The sequence below is a fragment of the Tamandua tetradactyla genome, chromosome 16 (assembly GCF_023851605.1).
Source record: "Tamandua tetradactyla isolate mTamTet1 chromosome 16, mTamTet1.pri, whole genome shotgun sequence".
Taxonomy (NCBI): Eukaryota; Metazoa; Chordata; class Mammalia; order Pilosa; family Myrmecophagidae; genus Tamandua; species Tamandua tetradactyla.
The window spans coordinates 28,792,253-28,818,349 of record NC_135342.1 but is presented as its reverse complement, the minus strand read 5'-3'; the positions used below and the strand labels follow the sequence as shown (position 1 = coordinate 28,818,349).

Below are 26,097 nucleotides of genomic sequence, written 5' to 3'. Positions count from 1 at the left end.
ACAATTAAAGCTGCATTTACCCATGGATGTCATTTGCATTTAGACTTTTTATTTATGCTAGCACACAAGGCTTGAAATAGTCTACAATAGCACATTTCTGAAATTTTAATAATAGTGGAAAAATTCACAGGTTGTGGTTGTAGTGATGATACTATATAGCTCATTTATTGGAAACTTGCTACATGCCTGGCACTGAATGTTTTATGCCTATTAACTCTATTAAATAATGATTTTTTTTCCCTTTTAGAAGAAGCCTGGGAAGTTTATAAACCGATAAAGACGCACTGTGAAATACTTATAAGTGAAGTTTCACCCTTCTCCATTGAAATAAAGACTGATAGAAAAGTCACAAAATCTGAGAAACAAAAAAGTTCCCTCTGGGCACAGATACGGATTCTTCAAGACTACATCTCTGCGTATGAAAGCATACATAGTTTGAAAGCGATTGGAATGTAATTTATAATTAAATATAAGAGGAGCCATGTAAGGAAAGATGATTATGAATATGAGAACACTTCATTCACTTTTGTAATTATCTCGTCTCAGGGTAATTGAGGTAAGAAAAGTCCTCCATTATAAATTCACCTTCGTTAGATACCTGAGAATTAATGCTGGAATTTTTCTTCCATGTCTTATCTTAATAAATAATAGGGAAATCTTAGAGGAGAAAAACCCTGAGCATGATAGAAATGTTGGAAAGCCTTCAGCCCGAATCACATCTTCAGCATGAACAAATTCATACTGGAGAGAAAGCTTATGATTGTAATAAATGTGGAAAAACCTTTACCCTGAAGCAAAACTTCATAGAACATGAGAAAATACATACTGGGGGGAAATCACATGAATGTTCTGAATGTGGGAAAGTGTTCTCTCGAAACTCATCTCTTACTCTACATTTGAGAAGCCATACAGGGAAGAAATCATATAAATGTAATAAATGTGGAAAAGTCTTCAGCCAGAAAAGAACCTTCCTTTCACATCAGAAGCATCATACTGAAGAGAAACTTTATGAGTGTGGGAAAGCTTCTGTTCAGATGTCAAGTCTCATTAGACAACAGAGAAATCATACTGTAAAGAAATCCTATGCTTGTAAGCACTGTGGGAAATCCTTCAATGGCAAGTCATATCTTGCTGAGCATGAAAAAATTCATACTGGAGAGAAGCCATTTGCATGTTATCAGTGTGGAAGAGCCTTCAGCCAGAAGCAATACCTCATTAAACATCAAAACATTCATAGTGGAAAGAAACCCTTTCAGTGTAATGAATGTGGAAAAGCATTTAGTCAGAAGGAAAACCTCATTATTCATCAGCGAATCCATACTGGAGAGAAACCTTATGAATGTAAAGGATGTGGGAAAGCTTTCATTCAGAAGTCAAGTCTCATTAGGCACCAGAGAAGTCATACTGGGGAGAAACCATATACATGTAAGGAATGTGGGAAAGCCTTCAGTGGCAAATCAAATCTCACTGAGCATGAGAAAATTCATATTGGAGAGAAACCCTATAAGTGTAATGAATGTGGAACAATCTTCAGGCAGAAGCAATACCTTATTAAGCATCACAATATTCATACAGGAGAGAAACCCTATGAATGTAATAAATGTGGAAAAGCCTTCTCTCGAATCACATCACTTATTGTACATGTGAGAATTCATACAGGTGATAAACCTTATGAATGTAAAATATGTGGGAAAGCCTTCTGCCAAAGCTCATCTCTTACAGTGCATATACGAAGTCATACAGGTGAGAAACCCTATGGTTGTAATGAATGTGGGAAAGCCTTTTCTCAGTTCTCAACTCTTGCTCTACATATGAGAATCCATACAGGCGAAAAACCATATCAATGTAGTGAGTGTGGGAAAGCTTTTAGCCAGAAGTCACACCACATTAGACACCAGAGAATTCATACTCATTAAAACTCTATGAATCCCTTGAATTTAGGAAAACTTTTACAGAATTCATACTTAATAGCACAAGAGAAAAAAAAGAATTCATTTTACAGCCAAGTGACATGAATGTGGAAAATCCTTCAGCAGCAACTCAAAACTTAGAATACTGAGATTTGTTCAAAAGAAGAAATAACCATGGTATAAAGAAAAGCTGTGCTCCCAGACCTCCCACAACAAACATTGTTAATGTTCTACTTTATTAGCATTCCCATTAAAATAAAAATCTATTCATGGATACTCCTATCCTCCTACGAATCAACATGGTCCTAGAAGGCTGACCTACGCAATGCAATAAGACAAAGATATGTGTTAAAGATATGAAAGTAAGAGATGAAGTTGATTTTTAGACTATATGATTTTCTATGTATATGATTGTAAAGCTATAATTAAAATTATATGCTCTTGAGGCAGCCATAGATGATAGAAATTGGAACAGAATATTGAGTCCAGAAACAAAGGTATGCATTTATGGGAAATTGTTACTGGTGCCATCACAAATTGGTAGGGGAATCATGGATGATTAAAAAAAAACATCTCAGAGTAATTAACTTTTCATGTGGAAAATATTATCTGCCATCATTATATATTAGAACATTATTATGAGTTCAAAAAGTATCGAAGACTAGAATGCCTAAAGCAAAACTTAAAAATAATATTAGAATTTTACAAGAGAATGTCTTTAAAATCTTGAGGAGAAGGAATTTCTAAAATATATTCCTGAATACCCAGAATGTTGACTTTTTGAGTATATGTACACAAACCCAAGAAACTGACACATATACCCAGAGAGCCTTGTTCATTGCAGCATAAATTGTAGGAGTCACAAATTGGATACAAATGTCTGTCACTTGTGAAATAGGTGAATAAAATGTGATAGTCATATAGTAGAATATTCTCTAGCAGTTATGTACAAGTAATTAAATCTATTAAAAGAAGATCATCAGGTGGTTCAGTAGTAGAATGCTCGCCTTCCATGTGGAAGACCCAGGTTCTGTTCTGGGTCATACACCCCCCAAAAAACGAAGATGTGAAAAATCATTGAGTAGGGAAAATGAAGAAAAAATGTTGAATATGTTAATACCTGTATGAATTTGAGTAACATCAATACTAACCAAGTACTAAGCATTGTTACAGATGAATAATTTTATATAAAAGTATGAAGAATGGATTCGAAGGATATACACACACCAAAAGCAGTTGCCTTTAGGAAGAAGAGAGGTAGAAGGGAAATAGGACTAAGCATGATAGATAAGGAATACTGTATCTAAATATCAGATTCCAAATAGATAAACAAAATGTTAGTTTAATCTGGATTGAGGTAATACTGGCATTCATCCCATATGTGCTATTTTCTTTAATTTCTGAAAATTAAAAGGTGAAGATAGTGGAGAAATTGTACATGTAGTACAAATTATAATGGCCCTCACATCCCCAGTCAAATACTAATATTTTCTTAGAAAGTATTTCTAAAATCATCTTCTTACTATTAAGTTGGGTTTTTTTTAACTGAAGTGTCAGCTTAATATGATTTAAATTTATTTTTGTATGTCACATCACCAATATACAGCACATGATCTCTTAGACATTATAATATGATTTTCTAACAGGCTGGTTGGTTTGCCTCCTTATAAGGATATCATTAAATAATAACCGACACAGACTTGGTTGAGAGAATCCATTTTTCTTAAAACATTTATCAGAAAATTTAATTGTCTACATAACCAGTATTAGCATTAGAAGCTAGACAGTTTTTAAATGTGGAAACCATGCTACTTTAAAATTTATTATATGCCACTGAGTAAAACAACTCTTGGATTTCAGTTTCAATTTTAATATGGAAAATAATTTTTTCTCTCTTCTCTCAGACACAGCACCTCACCCCACACCTGTACCTGCCTTCTTCCTCTCTTCCTCCTCCTTGTTTATTTGGGGAATATGGTACTGAAAAAGTCTGAGACCCTCGATATTTGCTTCTTTGAATTTGCAAGGATTTTTGTTTACTTGATACCTTTCTGCAGTATAACTTGACATATAGAAAGCTGTTAGTGTTTTTATAAGAAATAGTGAAAATTAGAATACAGCATTTAAACATATGTATGTTAAAATTTCTCTTGGGCAGGCAACGGTGACTCAGTGGCAGAGTTCTCGCTCACCATGCTGCCGCCTGCCCATGTTAAAAAAAAATCTCTTAAAATCAAAATAATGAAATACCAGTGTAACTATAGACTGTACTGTGTTTTATTAGCTTTTTTTAATGTTCTTGAATATGTAAATGGCAGGGGTTGGTCTTCTGAAGTAATGTGCCCAAGTAACATACTTGTATATCTACACGAACTAAACTTTTATTTTTTTCCATTCCTCATGTTGCTTTACTTAATCCTCTCATATTCCATAAGTGTTCTACCCTTGTACTTATATGCAACTTTGGAATCACTAGGGCAACTCAACTCTGCTTCTTACCAAACTAGGAGATCTACTTTTTGGTGCCACAGGTTGGCCAGGTCCAAGACCCAATAACAAGAGTGATTGTGATGGTTAGATAGAATAAAATGACAGTTTTATGTTATGTGTTATGTAACAAAGTTATTCCCATATTGATTCACCTTGTTGCTAGTTATTTACCACCACAAATAACACTATAATAAACATCCTTATAATTGGCCCTTAATCTTTTTTTCTTTGCATGGGCAGGCACCGGGAATCAAACCCGGGTCTTCTGCATGGCAGGCGAGAACCCTCCACTAAGCCACCATTGCCCACCCTCGGCTCTTAAATTTTCAGGTGTTATTTCTGTGGGATAAATTACAGGCAAGAGATTGTGGGATTGAAGGATATATGCTATTTTTAATTTAATAGATGCTGTCAGAGAGTTTCCCAAAAGAGTGAAGACAATATTTCTTCTATCCCAGTAATAGATGATATTAACTTAAAATTCATCCTTGTCTGAAGAGTATAAACTTCATTTGCTCTTAGATTTGCTTCTTTATGGGTTTTTTTCACATTGTTAAACCATTTCTGATCTCTTCTAGTATTTTTGAAGAGCTCATATTAGATTTTAGCAATTTGTCTACTACATCAAATTATGATTTTTTTCCATAAAAATGTTTTTAGAATTTCTGTATAACTTTATCTTAGTTTTTATACATTTCTGTGTTGGATAAGATCTTTTTGCCTCTAAGTTGTACATGTAATCTCTTAGATTTTCTTACCAATGTATTGTCTTCTTTTTCAATATGTAAATATTTAATCTGAAATTTAATTTTGAGTGTTGTACAAAATGAGCGCTCACTGTTATATTCTCCCCGTAAATTTCCAGTTATATAAGAGTAATTTAAAAAGTTAATCCATCTGTTCAGCAGTCAGTCCCGCAGTTCTGTCAGTTAAAACTAACAGAACAGGCTTTAACCAGGCAGCAGTTTTATTTGCCCTCATTTATCCTTTTATCACCTTCATAGCATTTTCATCAGATAATCCTGCAACTGTCCAAGCAATCCTAGAGGTTTTCCCCTCCACATACATGCATACTGCACGGGGGTGAATAGATCAAAATATGTGTGGCTCACCTCAACACTGGAAACATTAACATCTCATCCAGGACATTTTGCAGTAATTATGTAGCTTGCCCCAAATCTTAAAATAGTTAGAATGGCCGCAAATCCAACTGTCTTCTAGAAGAAGAAGAAGACATCACATAGAGCACACTCAGTTGTAAAAGATGTTGCAGATATCCGCTGTAGCACAGAGAAGCAACTGCCTATCCCAAATACGAAGACTTCCAGTGTCCTAATCACATAGGCTCTCATTGTCTACAAGCCAACTCACAACTTTCCCAGTCCAGGTGTAGGCCACAAATAAGGGGTTTACCATTGTCTATTTCAAGGAAATAGTACTGTAGGAATGCGAGTCTTAGGTCATCTTCTCAGGCATGGGTCATTGCAAAAGGCCTGCACTTAATCCTTTACTGATACCATCCTTTTCCTATTCAACTGGAATTTAGCTCTGTAACCCTGTACCTGTACTATCCTTTCTCATTCACCTGAAACTGCCATGCTTATACCAAGATTTGCTACTTAAATTCATACCTGTCTGATGAGGATAAACTTCATTTTCCCTTATATTTACTTCATTATGGATTTTCATATTCATTTCTAAGAAATACCAAGATCTACTTCTATATTCTCGTTTCACTGATCTAGTTATTGCTATGCTAATACCATATTAATTAATGACATTTGTTTTCTAACTAGTTTTATTGTATTTTATAATAAAGCAAGTTCCTTGCTGTATTTCAGTTTTATTGGCTAATTTCACTTCATTTTTTCCATGTGAATGAAGGTAATTTTTTCAAATCTTAGCCCTTTTGTATTTTAATTGGAATTGCATTAAATATATAAATTTATTTTGGGAGAATTGATGCCTATGATATTAAGACTTTCTGTTCCAGAACATTTGTATTTGTTCCCTGCAATATACCATTATATTCAAGAAAGTCGTCTTGGTAAATAAGAAAGATCCCTTATCTACTTAACTCTACCCCAGTCAGATACTTCTGAGAGACTTAGAGATAGTTACTATGTACTCTTATTATATGCAATAATTTTTGTTAGGTTAGTATAATTCAGTTTCATTAACAAGCTCTGAGATTTGGGGCAATTTATAAAATCTCCCTAAGCCCTACATTATTCTTGTTTTTTTTCACATAGGCAGGCACCGGGAATCGAACCAGGTCTCTGGCATGGCAGGTGAGAACTCTGCCTTCTGAGCCACTGTGGCCCGCCCCAGATTTTTCATTTTGAAATGAGAATTGTTGGAGCAGGAAATAAAATATTAAGCGTAGTTCCTTGTGGAGAATATGTGCTGAGTAAATGTTACTGTATTTTAATGAGGAAAGGAGCTGCATGCCAAAGTTTCAAAATAGTAAGCATGAAATAAGTTTGAACTATGACAAAGATTGAGAATAATGATTGTTCAGAGAAGATAGAACTTGGATCAAGTTTGAGAGTTCATTATTTCAGGTACAAATGAAAAGTTAATTTCAAAGGATGTTTTTATGTGGGCAGAGCATATGATGAAGGCAGATGTAGGGAAGAATATGTGGAAAACATTAAAGAAACTTGAGATGGAGTACAGCAATAGTAAATCTTCCATCCTTCAGTAAGGTTAACTTTCCTGAGCAGTAATTCCAGTCATTAATTACTGGATCCAGATTTTAAATCCAGGTTCTGTGACCAGAATGCACTTCTTTAGTATTGTCTCCAGAGAGAACAAAGGGCATGAATGGAAGCTATTTGCAGCAATCCCTCAAATTCCCAAAGGTAAGGTGTGTCAGTCAGTGTATTTCTCATCTGCTGCCACAGGGACATTTATTGGGCACCTACTGTTGCCCAGGTCATTGACATACCATGTGTGTTCACAGAAGCTTCAGGGTCATTCTTTCAAATGTCCTAACCAGGCATACTAGTAACTCTAAATATGAATACAGTTATGTGGTGATGTTCATTTTTAAAACTACTTTAATATGCTTTATCCCAAGTGACCCCAATCATATTTTCTATCCATAAACTCAAATCCCTTTTCATTTATTATTATTTGAGTCAGATCCTATTAGTTCTTGAATGAGTGATATATAATTTGTTCCCTAAGGCTCTTATAGTGTGGTAGAGAAAACAGATAAGGGAACAAATTGCCATTAAAAATTGTGAACGAGAGGCATGTACAAGGTATTGCGGGAGCACAGAGGAACTTGCAACAAATTTTGAGGTGAGGTCTGGGGAAATTTCTCAGGAGGTGACATTTAAGCTGAATCTTGCTGGGCAGAGAAGGGAGGAAAGATCATCTAGGCAGAGTATGTCTTGTGTACGATTGCCCAATGGCTATATTACAAAGACTTGCTGTTCTCAATCTCAGAGCAACTTCCTACCCTGTTTACCTGGTTGGCACTGATTCATAATTTCACTGTTTTGTTCCTCAGGCAAGTAGTCCAAGTTCCCTAAGGTCAAAACTGCTATTTTAGTCTCCATGAAACTACATAAATCATTGTAGCAACATGAAACTGCTGAAAATTTAATGCTTTCTTTTATGAGTGATTGATCTCAATCCATGCAAATTTCAGAAGGGTTGAGAAAACGTTTATTTTTATTCACAATTGAACTTTGAAGCTCTTAGCAGTTTCTAGGCCCCAGAAGGTGCTCCATAAATATTTAAGGAATGAATGAATGAATACAACCCCAATTCCCAAACAAAACATAAAAAGAGAGTTGCCTATAGTTAACTAGAAAAGTAAGAATGAATCCCTAGGACACCAGATTTTTTTATCAGGGTTCTTTCAACAACAAAAAGGTCTGGGTGATGAGTATTAAGGAATATTTGTAGAAACAGTGCTTGTTTATATATAGTATAAACAAATATCTCTTAATAAATTCAAAGAGAAAATATTTTCTACCAAAAAAAAGTCTGGTTGGGAAAATTTTAAATAGCTATTTTAAAACTTGGCATTCTCTATCAATCTAAAGACAGTTATTGTCAGATGACTGTACGTTTCTTCCTCATGGTCATCTCCAAGAGCTCTCAGGGCCAGAGAGAGCACACATTTTGAGAGACTGATTTTTTTTCTCTCTTGTTCATTCCTCTTGACATAAAGCATCTCTCAGGGAACTGTGATATTTCAGTATCTCAGACTTAGAGATATTCCCATTATCTGTACAGGATAAGATGGCACTGAATTCTCTTCTTTTTCACTCTCTTCTCACAATTGATTCTTAGTGTCTTTGTGAATGGAATTACTAGGGCTAAAGATAGCCACATTTCTAGATTTATTAAATATTTCCAAATTCCATTAAAAACTAGTTATGCCAGTTTACAATCTCTAGCAGTGTATGAGAACCCCACTGGTTCATGTCCTAACTAACCTTTGTTTTCAGACTAATTTTGGGTTTTTTAAATGATTTGCATTAAATCTATTGACTAATTTGAGGAAAACCCAAAACCTTTGATAGTCACCCTTTCTGTAAACATAGTATATTCCTTAATATCTTCGGTCTTTTATAATCTCCTGTGGCAAAGTTTGTTTTCTGCAAAAATGTTTGCATATCATTTATTATATATTCTCTCTGGGTACCCTATGTTTTTGTTACTATTATAAAATTTTGTTACATTTGTGTTTGTTGCTGGTAAATAAGAAAGTAGTTTTTGAAATATGATCTTGTATCTATCAACAATGCTAACTTCTCAAAGGCCATTTGGGTTTTCTTTGTAGGTAATATCATCTGTAAATAATGACAGCGTTATTTATATCTTCCCAAGTCATGTAACTTCTGTTTTTATTTCTTGTCAGGCTGTGTTGGCAGGCTTCCTTGTCTTGTTATGGCTTTAGAGTGCACCTAAAGTATTGTAGATTTCATCTTAATTTCTGATTTATGCACACAAATTTTTCACTATATTATTTTTTCTTCTTTTAAATGATACAGTTTTAGAAATCTGTTGTGTTTGTAATGATGTGCCCATTTTCTTTTCCAATATTATAATATGTGGGCCTTTTCTTTTTTGCCTCAGTAATTTCAGAAAAATTTTTGGCTATTACGTGAGGCTTTTCAAAGAACCAGCTTTTGGTTTTGTTGATCTTCTCTGTTAATTAGTTTTTACCTTCATTACTTGCTTGTTTTATCTACTTTTAGAAAGTTCTCATCAATTTTTAGCATTTCCTCTTTTTTAACCTAAGCATATATTAGTATATATTCCCCAAAATTGCTTTATCTTCATCCCAGGTTTTGATTTGTTTTATAGTTTTATAAACTTAATTTCTAAGAACTTTAATTTCCCTTATAATCCTTTTTAATTGATAATATGATTTTTTGAGATTATCTTTAAGGCTAACAATTTTGTCAGTTTTTCAAATGTTACATATGGACTTTAGGAGAATATTCTCTAATTGTTTGAAATATTCTAGGTCAATGTGTGTTAGATCAAGATTGTCAATTATGTTTTTAAAATATTCATTATGACTGATGGTTATTTTTCAGCTTGATCTAAAATTACTGAGAAAGAAGTGTTAAAATCTTCTCTTAAGATGGTATTTTGTCAAATTCATCTAGCAGTTTCTGTTTTATTATTTTGAAGCCATTATTAAATATATACAAGTTTAGAATTATCTTTTATTAAATTGAGTCTTTTATCATTATGTGGTGATATGCTTTATCATATTTTAAGCATCTATAATATAGTGACTACAGCTTTGTTAGTATTTGCCTGCTTTATCTTTATTCCTTAGTTTCTATCTTTGTGTTACCTTTTTGTTTTAGATGTCCGGTAAATAGCATAAAGCTGGGTTTTGTTTCTTTTTTCCATTCTGACAATACTTGTCTTCCATTAACAAATTTAATCTATTTACATTTCTTGTGTTTACTGACATATTTTATGCCCTTTTCCCTTGTTGCCTTTTTTTCTATTTTTTCCCTTTTTCTGGTTTGAAAGTTATTCGTTCTATTTTCATTTAATACTTATCCTTGAAATTTTAACATGGATACATTCCTAAAATCAGTCTACATCTTTACCCTCTTCCTTACAACATTTATCCCTAGCAACAACCACCTCTTCCAGCTTACCAACATTATTTTCCTTTATTTCAGTTCTATATTATTTTTAACTCTCTACAAAGTAGACATTATTATCAGTCACATGTCCATTTTCTGTGCTCACTCTTCTTATATCTCACACTTCATTTTGGGGAACATGCTAATGTAGATCTATCTGTTGGTAATAAATTCTCTACCTGAAAATATATATATTTCACTATCATTCTTAAAAAGTTTTGCTGGTTATTCAAAGTTGACAGTAATATTTTTGTTTTTAAAAGATAATTTTCCACTCTTTGCTGGCCACCATTGCTGTTGAGCGTTCAGCAGTCAATAATTGTTGATCCTTTCACAGTAATGTGTTTACTTGCTGGTGCTCTTCGGATCTCTTTTTCATATGTGCTCTGAACGTATAATGGGCCTTAATGTGTATTTCTATTTATTGTTTGGAGACTGCTTTTAATTCCTGAAATTGAAATTTAATAGCAGTTATTAATTCTAGGACATCCTTACCAATATCTTCTGAAATTAACCGCAACTCTAGTTGAAGTTCTGTCATACTTTTTCTGTTTATCCTACATGTCTCCTAACTTTTTCTTTCCCCGTATTTTATATCTTCTTGTCTCTCTGTGCTATGTTTTGGTCACTTTCTTGGATATATTTTACAGTTTAATGTATCATTTAACAGGCCTGTTGAGTTAATTTAATTATTTGTGGTTGCAGTCATTTGTAATTATTTGTCTTTTTTGTATACTTTCTCCCGTTCTTTTTCTAATATATATTGACTCATGGATTATTCGAAGATATATTGTTTAATTTCCATGTGTTTGGAAATTTACTAAAATGGTGTGTTTCTCCCTTGCATGAACAAATATATAAAATATATGTAAGCCCTTTGAATCTTACACATATTTTCTAGTCCCATTTTTATTCATCTAGATTAAATTTTTTCATTTTATGTATTGTATAAGTGTCTATAGTTTTTGCAGGTTTGATTGTATTATTTATATTTTTGTGACTCTTACACATGGGTATTTGTTTCACACATTTTATGATTTTTCAATTCAATTTCTTTTAAAGATATGGGATTATCCAGAGTACCTATTTCTGTTTGGGTGAGAGGTAATTTGTCACTTCCAAGGGATTTGTTTCCTCTCTTACTTTTTCTTTGTTGCTAACAGTTTATCAGATTTATTGCTGTTTTCAAATAACCAGATGCTGATTTTTATTGACTTTTCTATTGTTTTCGTTTTAATCCATTTCAGTGACTTGTGTGCTTATCCTTATTTCATTTCTTTTGCTTGCTTTGGGCTTCATTTGCTCTTTTTCTAGTTTCATAAATTAGAGTACTGATTTGAGATTTTCCTAATATAAGCATTTCATGCTATATATTTCTAACTGCTTTAGTTGCATCCCACAAACTTCATTTTATTTTATTTTCATTCTTATTCAGTTCAAAATGTTTTGCAATTTCCCTTGAGACATCTTCTTTGACTCATGGATTATTTAAAGATGTATTGTTTAATCTTATGTGTTTGAATATTTACTAAAATGATATGAGTTTCTCCCTTGCATGAACTTTTTGATGAAGTGACAACTAAGGCTCAAGTTGGAACACCAGTGGGAAAGCTTTGTCTTTTCCATAGCTTTGTGCTTATGAATTAGACAATTTATGAAAAGAAGATGTGTTGATGAGAAGGACTGATCCAGTTCTCAGCAGGCAGAAGGCAGATGAAGCCACCCAAGGCTGTGAGTCGTGAGCCTGACTGAAACATTGTGATTAGAGACCAGAATTGTACAAGTTTTGCCATATATTATTGAATTTGAGGTGCCTTCATTTGTAAGATGCCCCGTTATTTTATGTACTACTATGAAAGAAACTATCAATTAAACTAATTTGTCATCAACTTGTATCATTTAGCTATTGCCACACACAAAAAATGTATAGCAAAGCACTCCAAACTCAAAGAATTAAAACAGCAAACATTTATTCTCAGACTTATGGTACAGATGCGCTAATCTTAGCTGGGCACCTTCAACTAGTCGGAGGTTGGTTTTGTGCTAACTGATCATTGACTCATCTAGACTGGGCTTGACTGGGGCAATTCTGTTCCATGTGTCTGGTATCCTCCTGGGACCAGGTGTTCTAATCATGACCTCGTCTTGGTAATGGTAGAGGCACAAGTGGGAAAGCAGAAATGAATGAGGCCTCTTAAAACCTAGGCTTGGAAATAGCATAGTGTAATTTCCACCTCATTCTGTTTGCCAAAATAAGTCATGCCAAAATCAAGAGGTAGACAAATATTTTCTACCTCTTTACGAGGAAGAAATGCGGAGTCGTATGCCAAATCATGTGGGTGAAAAGGGTGAAGAATTGAAGCCAGTAACAATCTAGCATAGGTGGTAAGATACAGAGATGGTGAAATATGAAACAAGATATCCATCAGAATTGATGAAATTCAGTAGATCTTGGAAATATAAAGAATGATGAATAATAAAAGTTTCCTTTTTTTATTTGAGTAAATGGTGCTAGATATGGCTTTGTTTTTACTAGACAGATGTTTCTATGGTATTAAGCAATAAAAGACTATATACAGGCAAATGCAGGTTAAGTAATCAGAAAATACAAGTAGCACATCAAGAATAGAAAGGAATGAGACTGAGTACGTGAGAAACTGAAACCCATCCAAGCATCTTAAAAGGACATCTATTCAGATCTCTTATGCAAAAAAGCTTACAAGATGAACCCCAAATAGTTCTGAATTTCCAGTCCTCACCTACCTGTTCCCTACTGAACCAGGCTCTTAACCCAACCCACACTCTTAAGCACTGGTTCAACCCTTTAATGAAGGCTCAACTCTAAATCCTAACTTTATACCCCTATAAACAACTCTGATCTCAAAACCTGTGGTCTTATCCTGAATCTAGATACTTTTCCTCACTTTAATCCTATTAATAATAACTCAATAATAGTTTAAAACTTGGCCTCAAATCCAGTTTTATATACTGTCCTAGCCCTTTGTCTAAATTTAGCAGAACCTGCTGGTATCCTGCCCAGGATCTATTCTTTCCTTTCCTAGTACTCATATTACAGAAGTAGGTTGACAGATGAAAGAAATTCCACAGCAAGAGATAACATCCACCCTGCTACAGCAAAGCATGCCAGAAGGTGGTGAATACCATGACCTCATTTTGACCCCATGATCAGGGCTGTTCTGGGGAGCTAGAAGCAGCTCAGAGCAGAAGTGAGAATGATATTTTGAGCATGAATAGTGGGGATGAACACTCTCCAAACTTGATGAACTGAGTTGCCATCATTACAAGTTCCTAACCCCTCAAGTATACAGCAGTTTTCCAAATACAAATTTAGAGAAAGACGTTGTATAGGGGGATTTTTCCCAAAGAATTGTTTAACATGCCATAATTTAACCTTGGATGAGAGACTTCTTCCAATTGTTTTTAGATTTAAAGTTCATGGACCCAGACAACTAAGAATGACTAGAATCCAGGTGAAAATGAAGGATGATTTTCTCTAACCACGTTCCCTCCCCAGAAACCATTCTTTGAACTTTGGCAGCTAATATTACTGGTGCTGAGAACATCATAGTGCTTTGGTTAACCATGTCAAAACTTAAGAGAGTGGCATGTTTTCTAAATTTTCTGAAATTGATAGGAGTGGGGTAAGTACTATGCTTCTCTGATATGCTCAAATAAATCTTTAAGATTGTTTAAATAAGAGGCATATTGGTGTATTCATATGAAAGGAACCACACCAAGTTTCAGAAAGAGGGAGCCCAGGCTCTTGTTATTAAAAGCAGACTCAAACCAGGCCTGGAAAACCCTTTCATCTGAGATTGAGCAGAACAAGTGTTCAGAGAGGATGGGTTTTTGTTTTAATTTGTGAAGTTTGGACTTGGGGTTTTATTTCAAAGGAGCAGTAGGATTGATTTTCAGATCTAACTTTTGGGTGTGAACTACATTGGACTTTAACTTTCAAGGAGTTTTAGCTTTTGGATTTTATAATTTCTCCCTGGAAATTTGAGTAGAATTATTTCTCAGATTTGGGAAATCTTTTTTGGGGTATTTTATTATACCTGATGTTCTAGTTTGCTAGCTGCCGGAATACAATATACCAGAAACGGAATGGCTTTTAACAAGGGGAATTCAATAAGTTGCTAGTTTACAGTTCTAAGGCTGAGAAAATGTCCCAGTTAAAACAATCTATAGAAACATCCAATTTAAGGCATCCAGGGAAAGATACCTTGGTTCAAGTAGGTCAACGACATTCAATATTTCTTTCTCAGCTGGTGGCAGCGTCTGCTGGCTTTCAGGTGGCTCTACCAAAAGAGACTCCAAAATGTTACCTCTTTTAGAGGATTCCAGCAAGCAACTCCACCTTCAGTGGGTGGAAACACACCTCCATGGAAATCATCTAATCAAAAGTTACCACCCACAATTGGGTGGGTCACATCTTAATGGAAGCAATCAAAATGCTCCCACCCAGCAATATTTAATGAGGATCAAAGGGCATGGCTTTTCTGGGGTCCACCACAGATTCAGACCAGCACATTCCACCCTTTGCACCCCAAAAAGACATGCTCTTTCCAAATGCAAAATACATTCATTCCATAACAATATCAGAAAACCTTAAACCTTTCAGTAGCAATGCAAATGAAGTACCAAATTAGATACAGTATAAAATCTCATCAAGTCAGTTACAGGCATGGTCTGTCCTAAGGCAAAATTCTTTCCATTTGCTCTGGACCTTTGGAATTGTTATTTGCTGCCAACATACAAAGGAGGAACATTCATAGGATACATGTACACATTTCCATAGTGAAGAAGGAACACAGGGGTCACCGGACCCATACAGTTTTGAAAACCTGCAGTGCAAAGTCTTAGATTTCAAAGTCTGAGAGTCATTTATCTTCAGGACTTCTGAAAGCAGCAGTCCCCTCTTTCCAAGGGCCTACACAGAGGCCTGCCTCTCTCCGAATATAACCTTGGGGGACATTGGGGAGACCACCTTTTTCTCGGCTCCACCCTCTCCAAGCATTGGGGCTGCACCCAGGCTCTCTGCCATCTCTGGGACACACGCTGAACCCCTCCATGTGGTGGCAGTTAGGCTTTCCCCAAACCCTAAAGGAATGTGCTTCAACCTCTCCAAGGCCTGAGGTGGCATGACTCTTCCACTGCAACAAGGTGGAAGGCCCATCCTTTGCCTTTGGGGCAAACTCACCCTCTTCTTGGGCTTGGGTGGGTCCACTCTCCTGGCCCAAGGCCTCTTGACTTCAGACCTCAGCATCCATGGTTTTGCCTATGAAGTTATTTTTCCTCCAGTAAGTCCCTTCTCTGAACCCCTCAGTCCAGACTGGCAGCAGCTCTGTTTGTACAGGTCTCACAGCACTCTCGTTGGCTTTCTATGCAGTAGTGTCAGATCATGCCCATCAGACATAAGGAGTATCCACAAATCTTTCCTGGATAACTCCATGTCCGATCCTGGCTTTCTCTGAAATGGCTGAGTGGTTCTACATTTGGCCAAATCCTCATGTGGGGCACTATTCTCTGGGGTCTGCCTTCCTGGAGGCCCAGAATTTTCAGAACTTTAATTTCTGGTTTCTTTGTACGCACGAGTTCAGTTTTCAGCTTATCTCTTTCCTGTCGCATTTCACTATAAGCTGCAAGGAGAAACCAGGCTGCAATTTTGACATTTAATTTGGAGATCTTTTCTACTAAATATCCAAGTTCATGGCTTTTAAAATCTGCCTTCCAGGCCAAAGCCACTAGTCAATTTTGCCAGATTACCTGCCATTTTAAAACAAGGATCACCTTCCTTCCAGTTTGCAATAACACATGCTTCATTTCTGTCTAAGGCCTAATCAGAGGTATCTTCAGAGTCTACATTTCTACCAACAGTCTCTTCAAAACATTCTAGGCCTTCTCTATCAAGCTTCTCACAACTCTTCGAGAATCTTCCCCTTAACCATTTAAAAGTCTGTTCCAACATGTTTGGTATTTGCAAACTGCAGCAGCACCCCACTCTCCAGTACCAAATTCTGTTCTAATTTGCTAGCAGCCAGAATGCAATATACCAGAAACTGAATGGCTTTTAAATAGGGGAATTTAATCAGATGCGAGTTTACAGTTCTAAGGCCAAGAAAATGTCCAAATTAAAACAAGTCTATAGAAGTGTCCAATCTAAGGCATCCAGGGAAAGATACCTTGGTTCAAGAAGGCCAATGAAGTTCATTTCTCATTGAACTTTCTTTCTCAAGTGGAAAGGCACATGGTGAACACATTCACAGTTTCTCCCTCATCTGGAAGGGCACATGGCAAATACAGCATCATCTGCTAGCTTCTCCTGGCTTCCAGTTCCATGAAGCTCCCCAGGAGGCATTTTCCTTCTTCATCTCCAAAGGCCGCTGGCTGGTGGACTCTGCTTCTTGTGGCTATGTTGTTCTGCTCTGCTCTCTCTGAATCTCCTTCATTCTCCAAAATGTTTCCCCTTTTATAGGACTCCAATAAACCAATCAAGACCCACCCAAATGGGTGGAGACATGTTATCACCTAATCCAGTTTAACAACTACTCTTGACTAAATCACATCATCCAGGTAGATGATCTAATTACAGTTTCAAACATACAGTATTGAATAGGGATTATTCTACCTTTATGAAATGGGATTTTGATCAAAACATGGCTTTTCTAGGGGGCATACTTCCTTTCAAACCAGCACACCTGATTACATAATCTTTGTAATGGTGTTTATTGGACAATGTAGCTAAGCATAATTTGGGATGGGTAATAGATTAGGGAATGCATTGTTGACCTTTGGGCAAAAACTGACTTTGAGGTTAATTTAATTAATGTATGGCTACATCCCATATCAGAGACTTCTGGAGGCAAACTATTCATGTTTATTAAAAGTTCCAAATATGTCCCAGTAGATGTGTTTGGTATTAGGGCAGTGATCTCTTGAAGATTCAGGCAACATTATACTGATAGTGTTAATTCCAGCGGAGTATGGCCAGTTGAGAATGCTCCTTCCCCACTCAAGGGGAGAGATTTTCCCTAAATACTCTTGGCCTCTTGCCCTTCCTCTTATTCCTCTTCTGAGGAACAGGAGCAAAATAGCTTATTAGAGAGTATGCCAGTTATCAAGTTAACACCTCCCAACTTCAAATTAATCCTTTATTGCCTGATCACTTTAAACAGATGCTTTATTTTTAAAAAATTTTCTTTTGCCAGCTGGCATGATGTTAAGCTTCATCATTAGAGAGTGCTGAAGAGACAAAGCAAGAGGAAGAAGTTTTCCATCCTTGTTCCGATGTGACTCACTAATCAGATTCCTGGAGTGTGCTGTTTTCTCCACACTGCTTGGTTCATCCAATTTTCTCCAGTGCAAAGTGCCTGCTGGGCAAAACTTTCTCCAGCATTTGGCCATCCCATGTTTTCTCCAGTTCTTGACTGAGGCAGAGAGACCCCAAACAACACTGGCTTGTGCCCCCAGCTGGTGTTCCCTGCACCCGCTCCACAGCCCTTCACATGTACATTGGGGGCTCAATGGGGCCAGCCATCTAGTGAACCAGCCACCTAATCTTTGTGGCAGATGGTTGCTACCTGGAGCTGTCCTGCATCAAGCCCTACATCCATGTGAGCTAGATTCCTGCAGAGGAACCAACTCCTAGTACCTGCAATGGTCACTGTGGCACTGAACTCACTTTGCCTGCCCACTTAGCCTCTGCTCACCTAACTGCTGGCACTTCAGTAAACTTCTCTGCCATCTTCAATGATCTGCAACTGCACATTCTTCATTGGTGTGAACCTCCCCCATTTCCAAATTTGTCCTTTTTTGGTACTCTCCTTCAGTCCTAGGGACACTTTAGAGTTCCATATTTATAGTTATTTTCTGATCATTTTTAGTACTTCTTTATATTAAACTTTCCCTGTTTAAATCACTGCATAGTTTCTGTCTTCTGATTTGATTTAGATTATACAGACAGTTTGGGAGAAGACCTGGGCATGAGCTGCACTGAACCTACATCTCTCTTCTGCTGGGGAAATCTGCCATTCTGCATATAAAGTGCATTGCTCAATGCTCTAGGCTATAACGGAATTGATGACTTTTCTTATATGTGAGTGGGTTGGGAGAAGACTACAGTTCTGTACTGCCATGTCTGACTGGTAAGTGTTTAATTCTGAAATCCTGTCAGAAAGCTCAATGGACTCCCACACTGACCTTCATCCTTCTTAGGATTTTATCTATAATAAATGCCTCCATTTGTCTTAACTCCTTGTCCTAAGCTGGATAACTCAGGAGGAAGAGGGATGATATATAATTGACTTCTTCAGAAACCTCAACACATAATGTCCCATGACATACAACATGATATAAAAATGTTTCAGACTACCCAAGCTTTCATTTTCTTCTATTATAGTAACTTCTGTAAATGGCTCTTGAGAGGAGAAAGATCCAGACTTTTTGCACCATGACAGAATGAGAAATCCATATTCCCACTTCCAGACCAAGCATATTCAACACTTGTTGCTCAATTGAGCTCAAACCTTGGGATAAAGGTTTCTGTTAGGCAGTGTGGGAAGGAAAAGTTGAAATTGTTATGATAGAGAAGTAAGAATGATTAGTGTGCACTTCCTGCAATACTCAGGCCACCATTCCAATTGTTACAGTGACATTCAATTCATTCAGCCCCCTCAGAAGGTAGACCTAGTTTCAGAAGCCAGTGTATATTGAACTTCATGCTCACCCTATCTAGGTTTTTCTATCCTAACTTCTAGGGGCTTGTTCTAGTTTGCTAGCTTCCAGAATGCAACACACCAGAGACAGATTGGCTTTTAATAAAAGGGGATTTATTTTGTTGGTTCTTCAGAGGAAAGGCAGCTAACTTTCCACTGAGGTTCTTTCTTATGTGGAAGGCACAAGATGGTCTCTGCTGGTCTTCTCTCCAGGCCACTGGGTTCCAACAACTTTCCCCGGGGTGACTTCTTTCTGCATCTCCAAAGGCCTGGGCTGAGCTGCGAGTGCTGAGGTGAGGAATGCTGAGCTGCTTAGGCTGTGCTAAGTTGGGTTCTCTCATTTAAGCACCAGCCAATTAAGTCAAACGTCACTCATTGCAGCAGACACGCCTCCTAGCCGACTGCAGATGTAATTAGCAACAGATGAGGTTCAGGTACCATTGGCTTATGTCCGCAGCAGCAAGACTAGGTATGCTCACCTGGCCAAGTTGACAACTGAATCTAACTATCACAGGGCTCTAAAAAAAAATCGTCAGGAAACCCAAGTCATTGCATCATCTGGGTAAATCAGTAACCCAGCTTCTGACTCAGCATACTTACTCTAATTCTTGGACTTAAGTTGGCTTGGAGATTCTCCAAATGTGGTGAGTCCTACTTTCCATGGCCTCAAAACCAATAGGCATCATGATATAAGGGAATATGAACCTGCAAGGTGGATTATCTGTTTGACTTACTGCCTCTCCACCCCTCAGATTTCTTTGCTGGGTTGTGTATATAATGGGAGATAAGATGGAAAAAGTGATTGGCACTTTAATATTAATAAGATGACATTAATTTGTCACCTTTATGTACGTATTAGTACATGATACTACATAAAGTATGTAGTATTTTTATAGCAGCCGAGGGCTGCTATAAAAAATAGAACTGGTGGCTTAAAACATTGGAAATTTATTCTCATAATTCTGGAGGCTAGAGATCCAAAATCAAGGTGCTAGTTAGGCCATACTCCCTCTGAAGTTCTAGGGAAGAAATGATTTCGTGCCTCTCTTAGCTTTTGGTGACTTTCAGTCATCCTTGGCATTCCATGGCTTGTAGCTACACCACTCCAATCTCTGACTCCACTTTGACAAGGCAATCTTCCCTCCTACTGTGGTTTTCTCTAAGGACACAAGTCAATGGATTAGGGTCACCCTAATAAAATATAACCTAATTTTAACTCAATTACAGCTTCAAAGGCCCTATTTCCAAATAAGTCACAAGTAAGTCTAAGGTTCTACATGGACACGAATTTTGGAGGGACACTATTCAATCCAGTAGAATGTACCTTAATTTGCAAAAGAATTTCAGCATCTCCAGTTCATTCCCAAGATGTCTTTTCCGTGAGCCTGGGCAGCAGTTGGAAAAGTACAGGAGCAACAGGGGTTGTATAGGGTCACTTAGTAGGCTTGATGGAGGATGTAATTTTAAAATGGGGTATAATTTGGGGAAAAGTGATTAATCCCAGGTATTTCCAGGTACTCATCACCCTTTCTTTTTAAGGACGCTTTCTTACCATTCATTGTAAAGATAACTGTCCCAGAACCTAACAGTTTAGATGTCTTTCCAGTATTTAGACTGAGGACTTATAGAGACTCGGGCTAATTTTTACTCTGGATGTTCAGGCCAAAAACATGATTCAAAAGAGTCAACCTTAAGAACTGTTTGGGCAGAAATGACTTCATGGGAAGGGAAGGCAATAGAGTAGAAGATTTGAGCATTCAGATCCCAATTCCATGTAGTGACTATGCTTGGGACTGAAAGGAGAGAGTACGAGTCTCAGGCCTCAGTGCTAGAAAGAGGTTAACTAGCTTTAATTATATTCTGTCATCCAAGCTGTCTCCATGATGGGATTATGGTTATTGGATGTTTTATTAAAATTCCATACATGCTTTATTTAAAATTACTAGTTTGATAATTTATAATAAATTATTGGTTTGAAATATATAATGAACTCTACAAACAATCTGATTAAAAATGAGAAAAGGGTTTGAATAGACATTTCTGCAAACAACATACACAAATGGCCAATAAATATGTTTAACATTATCAATCAGGGAAATGTAAATCAAAGTAACCCTCATTGGAGTGGCTATAATAAAAAGATGGAAAAATAAGAAGTGTTGGTGAGAATATGGAGAAATTGGAATTCTCCTATGTTGCTGGTAGGAATGTAAACTGGTGCAGCCACTGTGGAAAACAGCTTGGCAGTTTCTCAGAACGTTAAGTGCAGAATTACCATATGATCCAGCAATTCCACTCCTAGATATATACCCCAAAGAACTGAAAACAGGTACTCAAATTATTTGTATACAAATACCACAGCAGCACTTTCATAATAACACAAAGGTGGAAACAACCCAAATGTCCATCAACAGAATATGGATAAAAAATTGTGGTATACACACACATACACACAGGAATATTAGTCATAAAATGGAATGGAGTACTAATGTATAATATTGGTGAACCTAAAATACATTACCTTTAAGTTAAATGGAGGAAGCTAGACACAAGAGGCCACATATTGCATGATTCCATTTATATGAAATATCCAGAATTGCTAAATCCTAGAGACAAAAAGCAGATTGTGGTTATCAGATGCTGAGGTAGGCTGAATGGGAAATGACTGTTTATTGGGTATGAGGCTTTCTTTAGGGGTGAAGAAAATGTTTTATAAGTAGATAGAAGAGGTGGTTTGCATCATTCTGAATGTACTAACTGCCACTGCATTTTACATTAAAATGGTTACTTCTACGTTACATGAAGTTGTATCTCAATAAAAAATGTAGCTATAGCATCTCAGTCAGGGTGCTATTGGAGTATGTAGATAGACCAAAGAACAGAAGAGAATGTGTAGAAACAGACCCATATATGTATACAATCACTTAATTTATAACAGAGATGATGCTATAATGCAGAAGAGTTAATGGTCTTTTTTAAGTGATGCAGGGACAATAGATAACCAAATGGAAAAATTTATTCTAGACATTTCTGTCACATCATTAGCAAATTTATTTCCAGATAGATTACCATTCTAAATGTGAAAAGTAAAACAAAAAAGCACTTAAAAGAAAACATGGGAGAATACCTATGTAATATTGGAATAGCAAACAACATTCAAACTGGACATGAAAAGCACTGAACTATAAAGGACAAAATAATATTCTGAAGTAAATTAAAGTTAAGAACTTATATTCATCAGAAGACACTGTTTTAGTTTGTAAACTACTGGAATGCAATACACGAGAAACAGAACAGATTTTTAAAAAAAGAATTTATTAAGTTGCAAATTTACAGTTCTAAGGCCTGAAAATGTCCAATTTAAGACAAAGCTATAAAAATGTCCAAACTACAGCATCCATGGAAAGATACTTTGGCTCAAGAAGGCCAATGATATTCAGGGTTTTCTCAGCTGGAAAGGCACATGGTGACTTCTGCTAGCTTTCTCCCCAGTTTTCTTCAACAGCTTACCTGGGGGCATTTTCTTTCTGTATCTTCAATGGTCTCTGGCAGTGTGGGCTCTGTTGTTTCTGTTGCCATTAGAACCACTTTTCCAAAATGGTTCCCTCATAAAGGGCTCCACTAAGCAACCCCACCTTGAATGGGTGGAGGCACATATCCATGGAAACAATGAAAAAGATCCTACCCAGCAATACTGAATGATGATTAAAGAACTTGGCTTTTCTGGGGGGTACACAACAGATTCAAACTGGCACAGATACAGTTAAGGGTGAAAATATGTCATAGTGTGGAAAAGGTTATTTTCAATACATACATTCCGTATATCCATAGTACATAAAGAATTCTTACAAATATATGAAAAAGATGCTTACAAAAAAAAATAGGCAAAATAGGGCACTTAATAAGATTTTTAAATGTCCAACTACTATATGAAAATATGCTTTGTCATTAAAGAAGTGCAGATTAAACTGACAGTGAGCAATACCAGCACATATTTAGGACAATGACTAAAATATAAATGTCAGACAATACCAAATATTGATGAGACTGTGGAAAAGTTGGAACTCTTTTACCCGTCTAGTGGGAGTATAAATAAGTACAATTAAAAAAACTGTCATGGTTTCTATTGAATGCCAAAATTTATTCTTGGATATATTTCCAAAAGAAATTTATTTTAGTTTTCTAAACCTGCCAAGATGCAAAATGGTCTGGCTTTTAACAATGGGAATTTATTAGTTAAGAGGCTTACAATTCTGACATCATGTTCTAGTTTGCTAGCTGCCAGAATGCAATTTACCAGAAATGCAATGGCTTTTAAGAAGGGGAATTTAATAAGTTGCTAGTTTACAATTCTAAGGCCAAGAAAATGTCCCAATTACAAGTCTATAGAAATGTCCAATCTAAGGCATCCAGGGAATGATACCTTGATTCAAGAAGGCCAATGAAGTTCAGGGTTTCTCTCTCAAGTGAAAAAGGCACATGGTGAACACAGTTTCTCTCTCGTCTGGAAAGGCACATGGTGAACATGGTCAGGGCTTCTCTCTCAGCTGGAAATGTACATGGCTAACACAGCTTCATCTGCTAGCTTTCTCTCCTAATCCAGTTTCATGAAGCTCCCCGGGAGGCATTTTCCTTCTTCATCTCCAAAGATCACCGGCTGGTGGACCCTCTGCTTCGTGGTGCTGCAGCATTCTCTGCTCTCTCTCAATCTCCCATTCTCCAAAATGTTCCCTCTTTTATAGTACTCCAATAAACCAGTCAAGTCCCACCCAAATGGGTGGAGACATATCATCCCCTAATCCAGCTTAACAACCACTTTTAACTAAATCACATCATCCAGGGAGATGATCTGATCAGTTTCAAACATACAGTATTGAATAGGGATTATTCTACCTTTATGAAATGGGATTTTGATTAAAACATGGCTTTTCGTTAGAATGCCTGCCTTTCATGTGGGAGACCCGGGTTCGATTCCTGGACCACGCACCACCATCCCCCGGCCAAAAAAACAAACAAACAAAAAAAACATGGCTTTTCTAGGGGGCATACTTCCTTTCAAATCAGCACACGTCATGAGAATGTCTAAATTCAGGCATCATCAAGACACTATCTTCTTTCTGAAGATAGGGTGCCACAGATGTTGGTGTCCTCTGTCACATGGCAGGGCACATGGAAGCATCTGTTGGTCTGTCCCTTCTCTTCTGGGTTTCCTTGATTCCAGCGTATGGTTTCAGTGGCTTTCTCTCTCAACTTCTTTCTCTTTAAAATTTTCCCTCTTAGGACCCTAGTAAAAGGATTAAAACCCACCTGGGGCATACCTCAACTGAAATGACCTAGTCAAAAGGTCCCACTCACAATAAGTTTATACCCACAGGAATGAATTAGCTTTAAGAACCTAATCTTCTGGGGTCCATTCAGCTTCAAACTACCACAAAATGCAAGTAAATGTCCACAAAAATCATTTACCATTTTATTATTGCATATTTTGGTCACTATTATGTAAAAAAGAAAACCTTATGACTTAAAATAACCATTGTGTGTGTGTGTGTGTGTGTTCATAGATTCTGCAGGCCAATATGTCAAGAACGACTTAGCTGCATAATTTTAATTTGGAGTTTCTCATGTTTCAGTCAATGTTAGCTAGGGCTTCGGTCATCTGATGTACATACTCCCATATCAAATCTATCTATTTTTCTCAATTGTTATCCTCATCACCTCTAGTCTAAGTCATTACCACAACTTTTGCATTACTATAATCCATTTTCCAGATTAATTTTTTTTCAGTTTGAACTGATTTTACTTTGTAAATGTGAATTTTACAAACTGCTTTAGTTAGCGAACACATAAGATTCTTTAGATTTACATGATATCATTTTCTTAAGATCTAACATCAGTGTATATACATGCACTGAAGAATAAAATCTAAGCCCTTCTCTAAGAAGGCATCTGAAACTTAACATACAATGGCCCAAGTCTATCTCTTGAACTTCAACCCATATCACCTTGTTCCCTACTTATTATGATTGCGTACTTCTGTTTCTTGAATACACCAAAATATTTTCCAGGATCTTACCATTTACTATTTCTTTACTTGGAATCATCTTTTCATGACCATCTCTTCATCATACTAAGATCTATTTCACCATCTCACAGAGGCGTTTCTTTACTACTCAAAAAAATAGTACTTCTCATTAGTCTCCCATTTTATCATCCAGTTTTGCTTTCACAGGATTTACCACAATATGAAATTGTATTTTTTTCTCTCCCTTTCCCTACCCACTTTCTCTTTGCCACAGGATGAGACTTATCCATCTTACTCACCCTCTATGCCTCTAGATTCTGTTACATACATAAAATTTAGATACATGAACTAGACTACAATCATTTCTCCAATTACATGTGATCATTCGGTGATATTCACAGCATCTGCTTTTCTGTCCTTAATGCATAAATGTTGCTTTATTCAGACCTAGGATTTCATGAAGTAGATCTAAAAATTTATTTCTATTCACTTATCTCTCATCCTCCCCCAATACAGAATGAGGGGGGGAAATCTGTGCATCATTTGCTATTTAATAGAGTTGTTCCCAGGATACAATGAGAAAGCACTCAGAAAAAATATATAGCTAGGCAGTATTATTACCTCTTATGACAAAATGTTCAACCATGACTATTTTAGTGTTTTGGTATACAATCTTCTGTTTTTCACATCAATCCTTATAAAATAACTAAAAATTGCTTTATATGTATTTTAAATGGAAGAGAAGCTTTGAAGGCAATATACAACGATCCTACACCAAAAGAAGTATCCAACATACCTTGAGA

General features: G+C 36.5%; 2 protein-coding genes across 13 annotated transcripts in view; one reads left to right on the top strand and one right to left on the bottom strand.

The window, feature by feature from the left end:
- LOC143660070 (uncharacterized) overlaps nt 1–12,426 on the top strand; it is a 56,342-nt gene extending 43,916 nt beyond the window's left edge. For all 10 annotated transcript variants that reach the window (XM_077133493.1, XM_077133487.1, XM_077133489.1 and 7 more), the window contains one exon: nt 248–12,426. In XM_077133493.1, coding sequence (XP_076989608.1) covers nt 681–1,916 — 1,236 coding nt within the window. In that variant the 5' untranslated portion in view covers nt 248–680 and the 3' untranslated portion in view covers nt 1,917–12,426. The remainder of the gene's footprint in view (nt 1–247) is intronic.
- Nucleotides 12,427–17,461: 5,035 nt separating this feature from the next.
- The window catches only part of LOC143660073 (uncharacterized), a 28,229-nt gene continuing 19,593 nt past the window's right edge, over nt 17,462–26,097 (bottom strand). For 2 of the 3 annotated variants that reach the window (XR_013163831.1, XR_013163834.1), the window contains exon 7: nt 22,600–26,090. The gene's annotated coding sequence lies outside the window, so the exon portion shown is untranslated. Of the gene's footprint in view, nt 19,674–21,793; nt 21,879–22,599; nt 26,091–26,097 lie in introns of those variants that run through there. The other variant, XR_013163833.1, reaches the window with a different exon arrangement.